This window comes from Lepidochelys olivacea (genome assembly GCF_965140295.1).
Source record: "Lepidochelys olivacea isolate rLepOli2 genome assembly, chromosome: 17".
Taxonomy (NCBI): Eukaryota; Metazoa; Chordata; order Testudines; family Cheloniidae; genus Lepidochelys; species Lepidochelys olivacea.
The window spans coordinates 24,599,036-24,612,987 of NC_140427.1; the positions used below are offsets into that span (position 1 = coordinate 24,599,036).

The 13,952-nt window shown below is 52.4% G+C and overlaps 1 protein-coding gene across 1 annotated transcript in view; it reads left to right on the forward strand.

Moving 5' to 3' along the window:
• The first annotated feature begins 5,395 nt into the window (after nt 1-5,395).
• Nucleotides 5,396-13,952, forward strand: part of SEPTIN4 (septin 4) — a 70,856-nt gene continuing 62,299 nt past the window's right edge. Inside the window, exon 1 of the mRNA XM_084650873.1 lies at nt 5,396-5,416. Coding sequence (XP_084506999.1) covers nt 5,411-5,416 — 6 coding nt within the window. The 5' untranslated portion in view covers nt 5,396-5,410. The remainder of the gene's footprint in view (nt 5,417-13,952) is intronic.

The window sequence follows — 13,952 nt, forward strand, 5'->3', positions numbered from 1 at the left end:
TCTGCCTGACGCCTGCAACTGAGGATTTCTCATAATATATTTTTTCTTTCATCCTGAAGTGTCTTTAAACATGGGAATGACCACATCCACCACTGAAGTGCAGCCACCTCTGGGGTGAAACACAGCTGCTGTTTAACAGCAAAAGGCTGCAGGGCAGCATGTGAGCCTGTGGGGATTAGTCAGGATGTAACTACTCTGATTGGAATTTGACCAGATGATGGAGTCAGCGCCTGCCTCTTGGGGATCTTTCATAATTAGAAGCAGTCTCAGATGAAAGCTGCAGCAGCATGGCACCTCTTAACACTACGTGGGCACCACTTTGTTTACAACTCAGGGGAGAACTCCACCTAGCAAGTCTCCGATCCACATGTGGCCTAGCCCAGTCCTGCTCAGGTTCTCTCATAGACCAAGACAGAATGATTGCAGAAACATACTCCAGGCTGGAAGCGTCTCCCTCCCTTCTGTCTCACCCCCCTGCACTGCGCCTTTGATCCCTGTGGGATTTAATGCCTTATTTAAACTGCTGCAGCTCACCTCTCTTACCCTGAGCAGCTTCATCCAGCCATCACTGCCTCCGACTTCACACTTTACACAGGGCTCTGACCAGTTGGCTTATTGTTGGTTGCTTGGTGCTTCTGCATGTGAATTTGTGGCCCCATATCTGTCCCCCACTCAGCTGAGGCTGCTAAGCTCATCTCACTAATGTCGAGGAGCAGATTTCCCTCTCCTCCCCACAGAGTGTGAACATTACTCCAACACTGCAGCATTGCTGGCCCCTGAAGGGCATAGGGAGATGCAGATGATCTCCTGAAGAGTTTAAGAGGGTAATCCTCAGTAATGCTGAGTCTCGGAGGAAAGCACTTGCTGGGGGGATTAGAGATTTAGACATCTATATTCTCCTCCCTCTCCCAGCCTCTCCTATCCCCAGAGCCTGAATATGTGTGAACTCGGCCTCTGCAGCCCGTGTGTGTGCACAAGATCCAGGCAAGGAACTAGCTTCATCTCATCACACTTTGTCAGCGAGCTTCTCTGTGTGGAGGGCGAGAGCCACCTGTGTCTTGAAAACACCCGTTGGAAGGATACAGACAGAGCCTTGAGTTCAAGAATACAATTGCCCCTGGGGCCCAGCAGGATAGGGCTGGCAGCACAGGGAGTGGAATGGACTTTATCCCTCACCCTAGAGGGGCGCCGTGAGCAGGGGGTGAGACAGAAGATCTCAGACTCCAACACCGCAGCTAGGGCAGAAGCTGGGCAAACGTTCTCTCCAAGCAAATCTGCCTGTTCCCAGTGAGTGTAACTGCCCTGAACTACAGCCATTTCCTTAAACGTTTCTATTTTATGATCAAACAGGATGCAAAATATTTGGTCTGTGTGGATGGCTGCAAAGAAAGACAGAAGGAATAATGCCCTGAACTAGCCACAGGGGCTAGAGGAGTGCGCGTGGAGATCAGAACTCTGTGCCCCCTCTGCCCTGGTCCTGAGAACATTGGGCACATAGCTAGCACTTGGCAAACGCTAGGAAGTAGAGAAATATCATTATCTGCATTTTACAGAGAGGGAGCTGAAGCTCAAAGAGGCTATGTGCTTTGTCCAAGGCCATTCAGCCTTTCTCAGTCACACACACATAGACTTTAAGGCCAAGAGGGACCATCATGATCATCTCGTCTGACCTCCTGCACATTGCAGGACACAGAACCTCACCCACCCACTCCTGTGATAGCCCCCTAACCTCTGGCTGTGTTACTGAAGTCCTCAAATCGTGGTCTAAAGATTCAAATGACAGAGAATCCACCAGTTACACTAGTTTAAACCTGCAAGTGACCTGTGCCCCAGGCTACAGAGGAAGGTGAAAACCCCCCAGGGTCTCTGCCAATCTGACCTGGGGGAAAATTCTTTCCTGAACCCCAAATACAGTAATCAGTTAGCCCCTGAGCATATGGGCAAGACCCACAAGAAGGATACCTGGAAAAGCATTCTCCCCAGCTAGCATCCCATCGTTGGCTACTGGGGATATTTGCTACTGGCAATCAACAATGGGCAGTCCCGTCATCCCATCCCCTCCGTAAACTTACCAAGCTCAGTCTCGAACGCAGTTAGGTTTTTTGTCTCCACTGCACCCCCTAGAAGGCTGTTCTAGAGCTTCACTCCTCTGATGGGTAGAAACCTTCACCTCATTTCAAGCCATTACCAGAACAAGCCGATTCTTCATCCACTCCTCTAGCTTGTGGTTAGCTTCACCTTTCACTTGTGGCAAATAGCATTGTCCTCATTTTATGGGTGAGAAACGGAGGAACAGAAGGGCTACATTACACTGTGGGCTAGCTCCGTATTTCTTGATGGCCTGGCGCTGGTCCCTGAGATCTCCCTGACACAGTTTAGGAAGGCAGCAAGCTGTTCCCTGGTATCAAAAAGGTGGAGAAACACCAGTTCTTGTGGACATAGATCTGGCTTACTCCTCCCCAACACCTGAAAGTTCAGACTAGAGAAGAGGCGGCTTTCTGAGCAAAGCTCCAGCACTACACCCTGGAGCACAGTTTGCGCTCCTGAAGGGAGGTATTAACAGTCCCCACCCAGAAGCTCTGTGCTGGGTTCTGTCATTCTCCCAGCATCTCCAGCTCCTCCATCGATGAAACTCCATTCAGCTCAACCAGAGAGGGACAGATGTTTTGTCTCCTTCTGCTCTGGCTCTGCTACCTTGGCGAAATCAGTCCAGAGCCAACTGATTGTTGGTGGAGTGGACAGAAACTTCCTGAGTGTTAGAAACACTCAACTCTCTGACTGAGCTCAGGCTTTCCCAGAATGGCCACTCCAGGAATGGTTCTGCTGGCCCTATCTTGGCAGATATGACACTTATGCTTTTACCACTTCCCTGGCACAGGAATGTAAAAATGCCCCTTTCCTCAGTGAGTCAGACTGGGAGCAAGTGACAGCCACCATCATTCCTGTCTCTGCTGCCATTTCGTGTCCCACTGCCATCTGCGCAGCAGTAACTTGCAGGGGGCAACGCCCAGGAAGGGAATGTCCATGCGTCAAGTCTCCAGTCCCACACCACAGCTCAGAGCCAGAGCACACCAGCCTATGTGGGGCAGCCCCAGAGCTGCCATGGAACTCATGAAATCCTGTGTTCACATAAGTGAGCATTGAAATAACTCAGGACATTTAACCTGGGCAACTCCAAAGGCAAATCCGAAGAGAGATCAGCCACGTAGGGCTCGGAGTCAGGAGCAGAGGGGTGGGCTGTCCTAGAACCCCGAGCTCTTCCCATGTGAGGACTACTGGGCGAGGTCAGCCCAGTCACAGCACCGTCTCTGGGGTGGGACCAGCAGCTTAGAAGCACAACGGCAACTGATTCCTAGCCCACCCACCTGCCCTTCATGATGCATGATTTCTTGGCTGCATGCAGCCAGGTCAGCACTGGCCCAGCTGAATCATCCAGCCAGATTTCCATGATACAGGGTCAGGCAAGGTGCATGAGTTGTGCTCATCTCAGCCTGTTCTCCCCATGCCATTCCTGACAGCTCCGTGTGCCCCATCCCAGGGCCTGCTCCGCCCAGCAACGCTGCTCTGATTCCTAGGCCACAGTGGTGGGAATCGGAGGAGAATGCTGAGGGCATCTCGGTCACAGCAGACCAACCTTGTTCCACCGGAGGAATCCCTCCTGAAATCCCAAAGGCTGCAGAGCAGGCGGTTTCCACTGCAGGAGCCTGCCTTAATCACCTTGTATGCCCTCCTGCCCTGCAGCTGAGTGCCAATCTTTGCTATGTATAGCTTCACACACCTCTGGGAGGTAGGTCAGGGCTCTTATCCCCATTGTACAGATGGGAAACTGAGGCACAGAGAGACTAAGTACCTAGCCCAAGGTCACACCGGATGTTTGTGGCAGAGCAGGGAATTGAACCTGGATCTAGTGTGCTAATTACGGGGCCACCCTTCGTCTGCAATACATGCCAGCATCCATGAATGCCCAGGCTAGTGCATTTCCAACAAAGAATTCATCCTCCTGTGTGGACAGGGCCTGAGCTCCTCTTCTCCCAAGCAGGGACTGAATGCCAAGCCCGCCGGTTGGAGGGATCTTTGGGAAAGACGCTGCCTCGGGCTGGGCTCAGTGTAGCACAGACCTTTCTTGTGGTGGGATAGGGACATTCAAGAACCACCAGATGAGACCTGACTCAGCAACCTTTGTCCTGCATCTTCTTGGCTGGTTCTTCTTCCAGGGGATGTTCTCACTGGTTTGCACTGTGCTAGTACATGTCGGACTCTGCTAACAATTGTTCACTGGGAGATTTCCCAAGTGCTCCGGACTGTCTCCCAAATCTCACCTGGACCCTTCTGATGTGTATGGCCACTGTGATGCCCTCCCACACTCCGCCAGGCTCTGCCCCCAGGGACTGCTGGTCCTCTGGAGCAATGCATGGGGACCCCGGGCTCAGCAGCCAGGAGGCGGGGCTGACAGGCGGGGGGTAACATTCCCAGGTGTCTGGCTGACTTAGGGGCCTCAGGCCAGTTTCAGGAGTGAGCGCAGCCCTGGCTCTCAATGGGGGTTAGGCGCCCAAGGGCATAAATCACATGCCAAATGCTCCTAAATCACTCAGGTGCTTTCGAACCCCCCTCCCCGGAGGCTCAGAAGAGAGCTGGCTCCTCCTGTGCGGACGGGACAAAGGAGCGGCCCCCACCGCCGCCTGGAGCCCCCGAAACGGGGGCAGAGTCTGGCGTGTCCCCGACCCCCATGGCAGCAGCCCGGGCGCGGCGGAGCGGGCGCGACGATGGGGAGCCGGGAGCCCTCGGAAGGAGGCAGGTGGGCCGCGCCGCGCGGGTGACCAGCTCCCCGCCCCCTCAAGGCGAGCCGAGCCGGGCCGGGCCGGGCCGAGCCGGGCGGTGCATCCTCCGGCCACGTGACCCGCTGACTGCAGCCAGCCGCGCCAAGGCTCGCCCTGCGCTGCGCTCCCGGCCGGCCGGAGCAGCCTGTGCGCGATCCCCGGAGCCGCCGGAGCTGCGCCATGGTGAGCCTGGCTTCTCGGCCGCCCGGCGGGGCGGGGCGCGGGCGGGGCGGGGCGCTGGGGGTCCCACCTGCAGCCAGACCCCCTCGTGCCCTTGCGGGAGCCGGGCGCTGCGCCCTTAGGTGGGGGATGCGCTGCGGCAGCGGGCTCCATCCAGGCCGGGGAGCGCCGAGGCCGCTTGGCCGGGCATGCTCGGAGGGCGGCGAGTGCCGGCTGGGGTCCGCTGGCCAGCGCCAGGCGCTGGGGGAGCCGGGCGGGGGCACGGCCAGTGAGTGTGGGACCGCCCGGCGCCGGGCTGGGCTTGCAGAAGTTGGAGGCGAAGCAGAGCAAGGTGCCAAAGTCTCTGCCCACCCCTGGCCCGCGGGCAGCTTCTCACCTGCCTTGAAAAGGCTCAGGACTCCCGCCGCAGCGGTATGCAGGTCAGAGCCCCCCGGCTTCCTCCCTCATCCTTTCAGCCACCTGCGGGGACCTGGGCCGGCGGAAGGCGCAGGGCAGATCAGCACTAGCTCCAGGCTCCGAGCTCGGCCCAGCATGGGAGTCTGCCCAGAGAGCAGGGGAGAGAGGTGCCATGGTACTGGGTGGGACTCGCACCCCGAGGTCAGTGCCACCTTTCACACTGACCCCCGCGCCCACCTTGTGATGAGGCTCATGGCACACACGCATCCATCCTCATCCAAAACACCTGGGGGGGCAGGGCCCATGCGAGAGAAAGAGTCACAGGGGTCAGCCCCACGGGACAGGACGTGACACCCCCCCCCAATGAACCACAGGAGAGAGAGACACACAGATGGTTCCTACCACAGTTCCCAGCATATTCCAAACAGGGACCTGGGGAGCAAAACACAAGCACAGCAACCAGTGCTATCAGAAACCATGCCAGCCTGGGGATGGGACCCAGGAAGAGAAAGGCACACAGAGATCAGTGCAGCCTTGCAATCCATCTAGCTTCTCATACTGTGCCCATCACCGTGTTGTCTGGGCACCTACATGTAGCCCTCATCCTGGCATGGGAGCTCTTGAAGGAGAAATACAGATCAAAGCTATAGTTCAAACTATAACCATTCTCCTGCAGTGCATACCTAACATGCAGAGCAGTGCCCCCTTCCATCCAATCACACAAGGGACCGGAAAGGGGAAGGAGTACACAGAAAAGCAGTGACAGCCTTCTGGAAGTGCCTTGCCTTTATTAACATATTGCCCAAGGCATGGAAATCCCTGGAGTTTCCATCACGTAGCATGGCACGGGGATTGGGGCAGCTATAAGGATATATGCAGCTGCTAAAGCTCTTGACTAGCTTCAGGCAAAGGAATATGAGCTGGGGACAGCCTCAAAGGAAATCCCAGTACAGGATCTGCTCTGCAGTTACCAGGGCTGGAAACACATTGTCCCTCTGGGTCATGTGACTCGTGCTCATTAATATTCGGGTTGTGACTCAAAGTCACCCAAACCAGGAACCTGGTAGCAAAAGGTGACCCTGCTTCCTTCAGCCGGTGACCGTATGCACCAGCAGGCATTGGGCACCAGGGGAGGTTGAGTTCTGTCAGTTTGTGTCCCTCGTTCTGTCACTGGGAAGTTGTTTACCCATTTCTTGGAAGGGAGGAAGGTCTGGTCTGGGAGATGGGCTCCAAGGTGAAAGTTTGTTTCCCGGAGCATTTAGCTACTGCCCCTTCAGCCGCTGTCCCTTTCTCCTCAAAATCTCCTGAGACCAAAGTGACACCGGACTGGGTAGGAGGCAGCTGATCTTCCAGGCCAGGACAAGGCATAGGGCCAGGGACCAATGCAACTTATGCAAGAGTGTATATGGGCCAGGGTAGAGTGCGTTGGAGTGTGGCTGCAATTAGAAAAGTCAGTGCAGAATAGGTCCCATAGGACTGGTGTTTACTATCAAAGACTTTCAGAGCAAATCGATGCAATTTGCAAATCGAAGGTTGGTGTTGCGAGCGTCAGCACCAGGCGCTCAGCACGGGAGCCGAGCTGGTGGTTTCTGCTGCACACACTGGCACCAAGCAAAAGGTTCTGCCGTGGGAACTTGTCTGACTGTTGGTGGAGGCAGAATTGCATCCAGCTTGTGCTTTCGTAACTCTGTAGTAAAAGTAAAATGAACAGAGCTGGCTTTCCACCTCACGCAGATGTGTACAGCTAGAAGGGGTTACTGTGGTTTACTACAAATGTACTTTAAACATAGAAATCCAGCCCAAATGAGGCCCGTCTGAGAGCAACGTTTCCCTGGTAAAACATAAGGTGGAGACTAAGGAAACTTGCAGAACAAATAGGCAAAACTGTAAAATTCTAATAAACGTTTGATGGATGTCACAATTTGGAAGGCTGTGGCAGAGTTGGTGAATCCAGGGAGGCAGTTGGAGAGGTTAAGGGGACGGCAGAAAAGTGAAAGCCCCTCTTTCCATTGGCCTTCAGCATAGGGAGTGGTGGGTGAAATACTAGCCCTGGCATTACTCCTCACAGGCGGAGGAGGTGAGATGTCAGAGAAAGGAGACTAGGCAGCTCGCAAAATTACACGGCACTCAACAGGGCTTGGTGGCATCATTGTTAATAACCATGTATATAGACTCTTCGATTCCCTTCCAAAGCCAGAAGGGACTACTGTGATCATCTAGTCTGACCTCCTGCATAGTACAGACCGGATTGCTGTCCTGAAATACAGCATTCACTTGCAGAACATGGAGTTCTGCCCCAAAGGGATTACTGCCCAGCGGCTCTGTCAGAACTACCTGTGCAGCTATCTGACCTACCCTTTAGAAATATGCAATGTAGCATTAGATAACTGCTTGGCTGCCAGGCAGAAGCATTGTAGCCATCTCTGCAATGGATCAAAGGTAACATGCAGGATTTAGGGGCCAGTGAGCCATGTTTAAGTAGCAGGACAAATAGTGAAGTCACTAAAGAGGATAAGAAGCAGCTAGAGGAATGTGTTGTAATCGGCTTGGCTTCTCTAAGGCTGTGCTGTACAGGTTAGAAACCCATCACACTTTCTGAAAGACTTAAAATCAGATTGGTGAATTGAATTTATAAAATGGTAAGCAAGTTTCTCCCAAGGGGCTACTGAAGGGTAAGTGTGCTCTGAAAAGGGTCTGTGTAAAAAGATGCTTTCTGATGTGAATTCAGAACTGTGTTTCCTTGCTTAGCCCTGCCCAGCCGGCCCAGTGATGGGAGAGGGAGCTGGAGTCTATCCCCATTAACCCTGGAGAGCTGCCCCAGCTAAGTTATCAGAGCTGGATTCTATTTCTTCTTTTGCATCAGCAGCAGAGTTGTTTAGTAAATTCCAGTGAAATACACCTGTAACCCTTCTGCCCGTCAGAGTTGGCAGCAACAAGGGCTGGGTTCAGTATCTAGGGGTTCCAGTCCAATAACACAATGCAAAACAGGCTCGAGCCCCCACCCAGTGACCTGGGACACCCCCGCTTGCAAGCACAGAGTCTGAGTGTAGCAAAAGCCTTTTAATAACCGAGAGAAGCAATGTGGCATTATGTTAGGGAAACACCACCAACAGGATTCATAACACAACCCATGAGCAAAAACCCACCCCCAGCAAATTGGGCCTTTGGTTCTTGAGTCCAGCGACCCAAAAGTCACCCAAAGTCCCAAAAGTCCAACAACCCAAAAGTCTCTGTTTCTGGTCAGTGCAGCCCCAGAGTTCAAAAGTTTATCTTCAGAGTTTTACCTCTCAACCTGGGTGGAAATGGGAGGGGGGGGCAGTTTAAGGGGCACCTTATGTGGTCCAAAGCCAATTGCCCCACCTCTCTGTGGGGCTCTGCTCTGCTCCACCAGCCATCCTGTGAGCCACTCCAGCCGTCTTGCAAACTGCTCTGCTCCACCAGCCGTCCCATGAACTGCTCCAGCCATCCCACAAACTACTCCACAATATAGTTTCAGACCCCCCCCCCAACACAACACTCAATGATTTCAGCTCTTAGTAATTTTAGCTCTTTAGTGATTTCAGCTTGTAGTAGGAGAGCCTCAGTGCTCGTGCACTGTTGGCCCAAAGTGATGTCAGCTTAGCAGCCAGTAACTAGACTCCTATTGGAATCAAAATTAGCTCTGATATTCCACAGTGGAGACAGTGCAATTGGCATGTAGGACCCTCACCAGGAGGCCCATACCACCACACATTAATATCTATCCCCAGTTGCTCTCCCTTCACTAATTTTTTGAACCCATGACTCTTGCCTAGCAAGTGCTGCTTAGTTGATGGTGAGTCCCTCCATCATAACAAAAGGCCAAGTATAGTTCCACAGTCCTTGATTCACATAATCAGGATAATAACACTTTATTTTCCCTGCCCCAATAACAAAGAAACTGAGGATCCCACAGCAGCCAAAGTGACCATCGAGGCGGGGTGGGTGTGCCTATGCAAATGAGATCAGCCCCTGAAGTTCTTTTCCACAACCCACCACGACTCGCCACCGGATGTCAGGGTAACGCTCATCCTGACTCTGCTTACACACCTTTGCAAACCCACGCTAGATGAGGTAGCACAAGTGTCATGGAGGGCCTGATTTGGTCTTCAGGCCTTATATCAGGGGTGCTGACGTGCCAGAAGAAAAGATTCCAGCTTGATTTCCAGAGCTGTTTGAGTATTTGCAGTTAGGAACGTCCATGCTTATAAACTGTGCTCATTCAATCTGGAATTATTGAGAGATGGAAATGCTGTGCGCTGCAGTGCCATGGGAGGGTTGCTGCTCACAGAAGAGCAGCACTTTGAGGAAACACGATGCCACAGTGTGGAAGGGGAAGTCCTGCTGTGGCTTAAAAACTGGTTAGGAGAGAGGGGAGCCCTGAGCAAACCCAGCCTAGACAGAGCCTGCCACTGAGCTCCTTTTAGGAGTGCTGGTGCTCGGAACGTTTATTGGGGATGGAAAGCAAGGTGGTAACATGACATTAGTGAGAATTTAAGGCTCGATTGGATCCTGAAAAGGCACAAAGTGACCTGGCAAAGCTAAGGAACTGGTGACCTGATGGTAGATTAGTCGGTGCAGTTGTCGCAAGATCACAGACCTAGGAATGTGCGATTTCAGTTACTCAGACAGGCTGGACAGTGGTGAACTGGAGTAAAATGTTCTAGGTGTCCATGGGGAGAGTTCAGGGCAGATGTGCTCAGGGGCTAGCTGTTGTCAGGAGGGGGTGTGATGGCAGGTTGTATTAAAAAGGAATAGAGGTTAATGTAGAAAATATTAGAATGCCATCTGAATTGAGGGTACATCGTTGTGGGGATAGAGTCATCTTATCTCAGAAAAGATGCAGATGAAATTGGAGACCCGGAGAAGAACAATGAACATGGCTGAGTGTGTGTGTGTTAGGGCAGGGGCTACCAGGCAAGGAGATTAGCAAGCCGAGGGCTGTACCATTGAGGAACAGGAAGAGTAAGAGAAATGGGTTAAGTTGAAATACAATGATTCATACATTCTAAGACCAGAAGGGATCATTGTGATCATCTAGTCTGACCCCTGCATAACACAGGCCAGACACCTGCCCTGTATTAATTCCTGGTTGAACTAGAGCAGAGCTTTTAGAAAACCAGCCAGTCTTGATTTTAAAATGGCCAGTGATGGATAATCCACCACAACCCCTGGTAAGTTGTTCCAATGGGTAATTACTCTCAACCGTTAAAAATGTACATCTCGTTTCCAGTCTAGCTTCAAATTCCAGCCATTGGATCCCATTAGACCTCTCTCTGCTAGGCTGAGGAGCTCTCTAGTATCACATTTCCATTCCCCATGGATGTACTTACAGGCTGCGATCGAGTCACCCCTTAACCTTCCCTTTGTTAAGCTAAACAGCTCATGCTCCTCAAGTCTCTCACTGTAATCATTCTTGTGGCTCGTCTCTGAACCTTCTCCAATTTAACATTCTTTTTGATTTGTGTAAACAAGAACTGGACACAGATTCCAGCAGCAGTCGCACCTATGCCAAATACAGAGGTAACATAACCTCTCTACTCCTACTCGAGATTCTCCTGTTTATGCATCCCAGGATCACATTAGCCCTTTTGGCCACAATGTCTCACGGGGGCTGCTGACTGGCATAGGAGGCCAGGAATTGCTCCTGTGTGTCCCATCACATAGTATGAGGTAAAGGGAGCCATTAAGATTAAAAGGTGATGGAAGGAAGTGTTTTCAACGTGGCGCGTAACTAACTGGTGAAACGCTGCAACAGGACGTTGTTGAGGCAAGTCACTAGTGAGGTCTAATAAAGGCTCAGCCATCCCGTGGAGAAGAATAGTATCTGCAGTGACCCTAACTAAGGGAATGTCTACACTACGAAATTAGGTTGAATTTATAGAAGTCGATTTTTTAGAAGGCAATTTTATATAGTCGATTGTGTGTGTCCCCACACTAACGCACTAAGCTCATTAAGTCGGCGGAGTGCGTCCACAGTACCGTGGCTAACGTCGACTTCCGGAGCATTGCCTTGTGGGTAGCTATCCCACAGTTCCCGCAGTCTCCGCCGCCCATTGGAATTCTGGGTTAAGCTCCCAATGCCTGATGGGGCAAAAACATTGTCGCGGGTGGTTTTGGGTACATGTTGTCAGTCGCCCCTCCATGAAAGCAACGGCAGACAATCGTTTCACGCCTTTTTTCCTTGTGGGCGCCAAACTGCTTTCAGCAGACAGTGCAGTAGGACTGCTAATAGTCATCATCGTCATCCACTGCTTCTACTGCCATTCCGCTCTGCTGCTTTCCTGGTGGTCTCGCAGGGCCGCTTCCATTGCAACTCTGCTCGGCTGCTCTTGTCTCGCCATACCACGTCAAGTGTGCAGCCCGCTCAGCTGTTGTGTCCTGGCAGCAGATGGTGCAGTAGGTCTGCAAAACTGGTCATTCAACCACTGCTTCCCCTGCAACCCTGCTCTCCTGCAGATGCCATATCACGGCAAGCATGGAGCCTGCTCAGATCACCGTGGCAATTATGAGCATTGTAAACACCTCGCGCATTATCCTGCAGTATGTGCAGAACCAGAACCTGCAAAAGCAGGCGAGGAGGCGATGGCAGCGCGGTGACGAGAGTGATGAGGTTATGGACACAGACTTCTCTCAAACCACAGGCCCCGGCAATTTGGCCATCCTGATAGCAATGGGGCAGGCTCATGCCAGGGAGTGTTGATTCTCGGCCCGGGAAACAGGCATAGATTGGTGGGACCGCATAGTGTTGCAGGTCTGGGATGATTCCGAGTGGCTGCAAAACTTTCACATGCGTAAAGGCACTTTCATGGAACTTTGTGACTTGCTTTCCCCTGCCCTGAAGCACAAGAATACCACTGAGATGAGAGCAGCCCTCACAGTTCACAAGCGAGTGGCGATAGCCCTGTGGAAGCTTGCAAAGCCAGACAGCTATCAGTCAGTCAGGAATCAATTTGGAGTGGGCAAATCTACTGTGGGGACTGCTGTGATCCAAGTAGCTAACGCTATCACTGAGCTGCTGCTATCAAGGGTAGTGACTCTGGGAAATGTGCAGGTCATAGTGGATGGCTTTGCTGCAATGGGATTCCCTAACTGTGGGGGGCGATTGGGCGTCTATCTTGGGACCGGAGCACCAAGGCAGCCAGTACATAAACCAAAAGGGGTACTTTTCAATGGTGCTGCAAGCACCAGAGGATTACAAGGGACGTTTCACCGACATCAATGTGGGATGGCCGGGAAAGGTACATGACACTTGCATCTGCAGGAACTCTGGTCTGTATGAACAGCTGCAGCAAGGGACTTACATTCCAGACCAGAAAATAATTGTTGGCGATGTTGAAATGCCAATAGTTATCCTTGGGGACCCAGCCTACCCCTTAATGCCATGGTTCATGAAGCCGTACACAGGCAGCCTGGACAGTAGTCAGGGGCTGTTCAACTATAGGCTGAGCAAGTGCAGAATGGTGGTAGAATGTGCATTTGGATGTTTAAAAGCACGCTGGTGCAGTTTACTGACTCGGTTAGACCTCAGCAAAACCAATATTCCCATTAAAAGAAAAGGAGGACTTGTGGCACCTTAGAGACTAACAAATTTATTTGAGCATAAGCTTTCGCGAGCTACAGCTCACTTCATCAGATGCAATATTCATGCAATATTCCCATTGTTATTACTGATTGCTGTGTGCTCCACAATATCTGTGAGAGTAAGGGGGAGACGTTTATGGCGGGGTGGGAAGTTGAGGCAAATCACCTGGCCACTGATTACGTGCAGCCAGACACCAGGGTGGTTAGAAGAGTACAGCAGGGTGTGCTGCGCATCAGAGAAGCTTTGAAAATCAGTTTCATGGCTGACCAGGCTACGGTGTGACAGTTCTGTTTGTTTCTCCTTGATGAAAACCCACCCCCTTGGTTAACTCTACTTCCCTGTAAGCCAACCACCCTCCCCTCCCAACTTCAATCACCGCTTGCAGAGGCAATAAAGTCATTGTTGTTTCAAATTCATGCATTCTTAATGCATCACAGAAATAGGGGGATAACTGCCAAGGTAGCCTGGGAGGGGTGGGGGAAGGGGAAGCCTGGGTGGGGGGGTGGAGGAGGGAAGGACAAGGCCACACTGCACTTCAAAATTATTGAATGCCAGCCTTCTGTTGCTTGGGAAGTCCTCTGGGGTGGAATGGTTGGGTGCCTGGAGCGCCCCTCCCCTCCCGCCGAGTTCTTGGGCGTCTGGGTGAGGAGGCTATGGAACTTGGGGAGGAGGGCGGGTGGTTACACAGGGGCTGCAGTGGCGGTCTGTTCTCCTGCTGCCTTTCCTGCACCTCAACCATACGCCGGAGCATATCAGTTTGATCCTCCAGTAGCCTCAGCATTGCATCCTGCTTCCTGTCATCACGCTGCCGCCACCTTTCCTCTTGATCCCGCCACCTCTCCTGTTGCTCCCGCCACTTCTCGTCTCGTGTGTCCTTCCTGTCCTCGCATCATTTTGTGCTTTTCTGGACTCTGCCATAGTTTGCCTCCACGCATTCTGCTGGGCTCTTTCAGTTT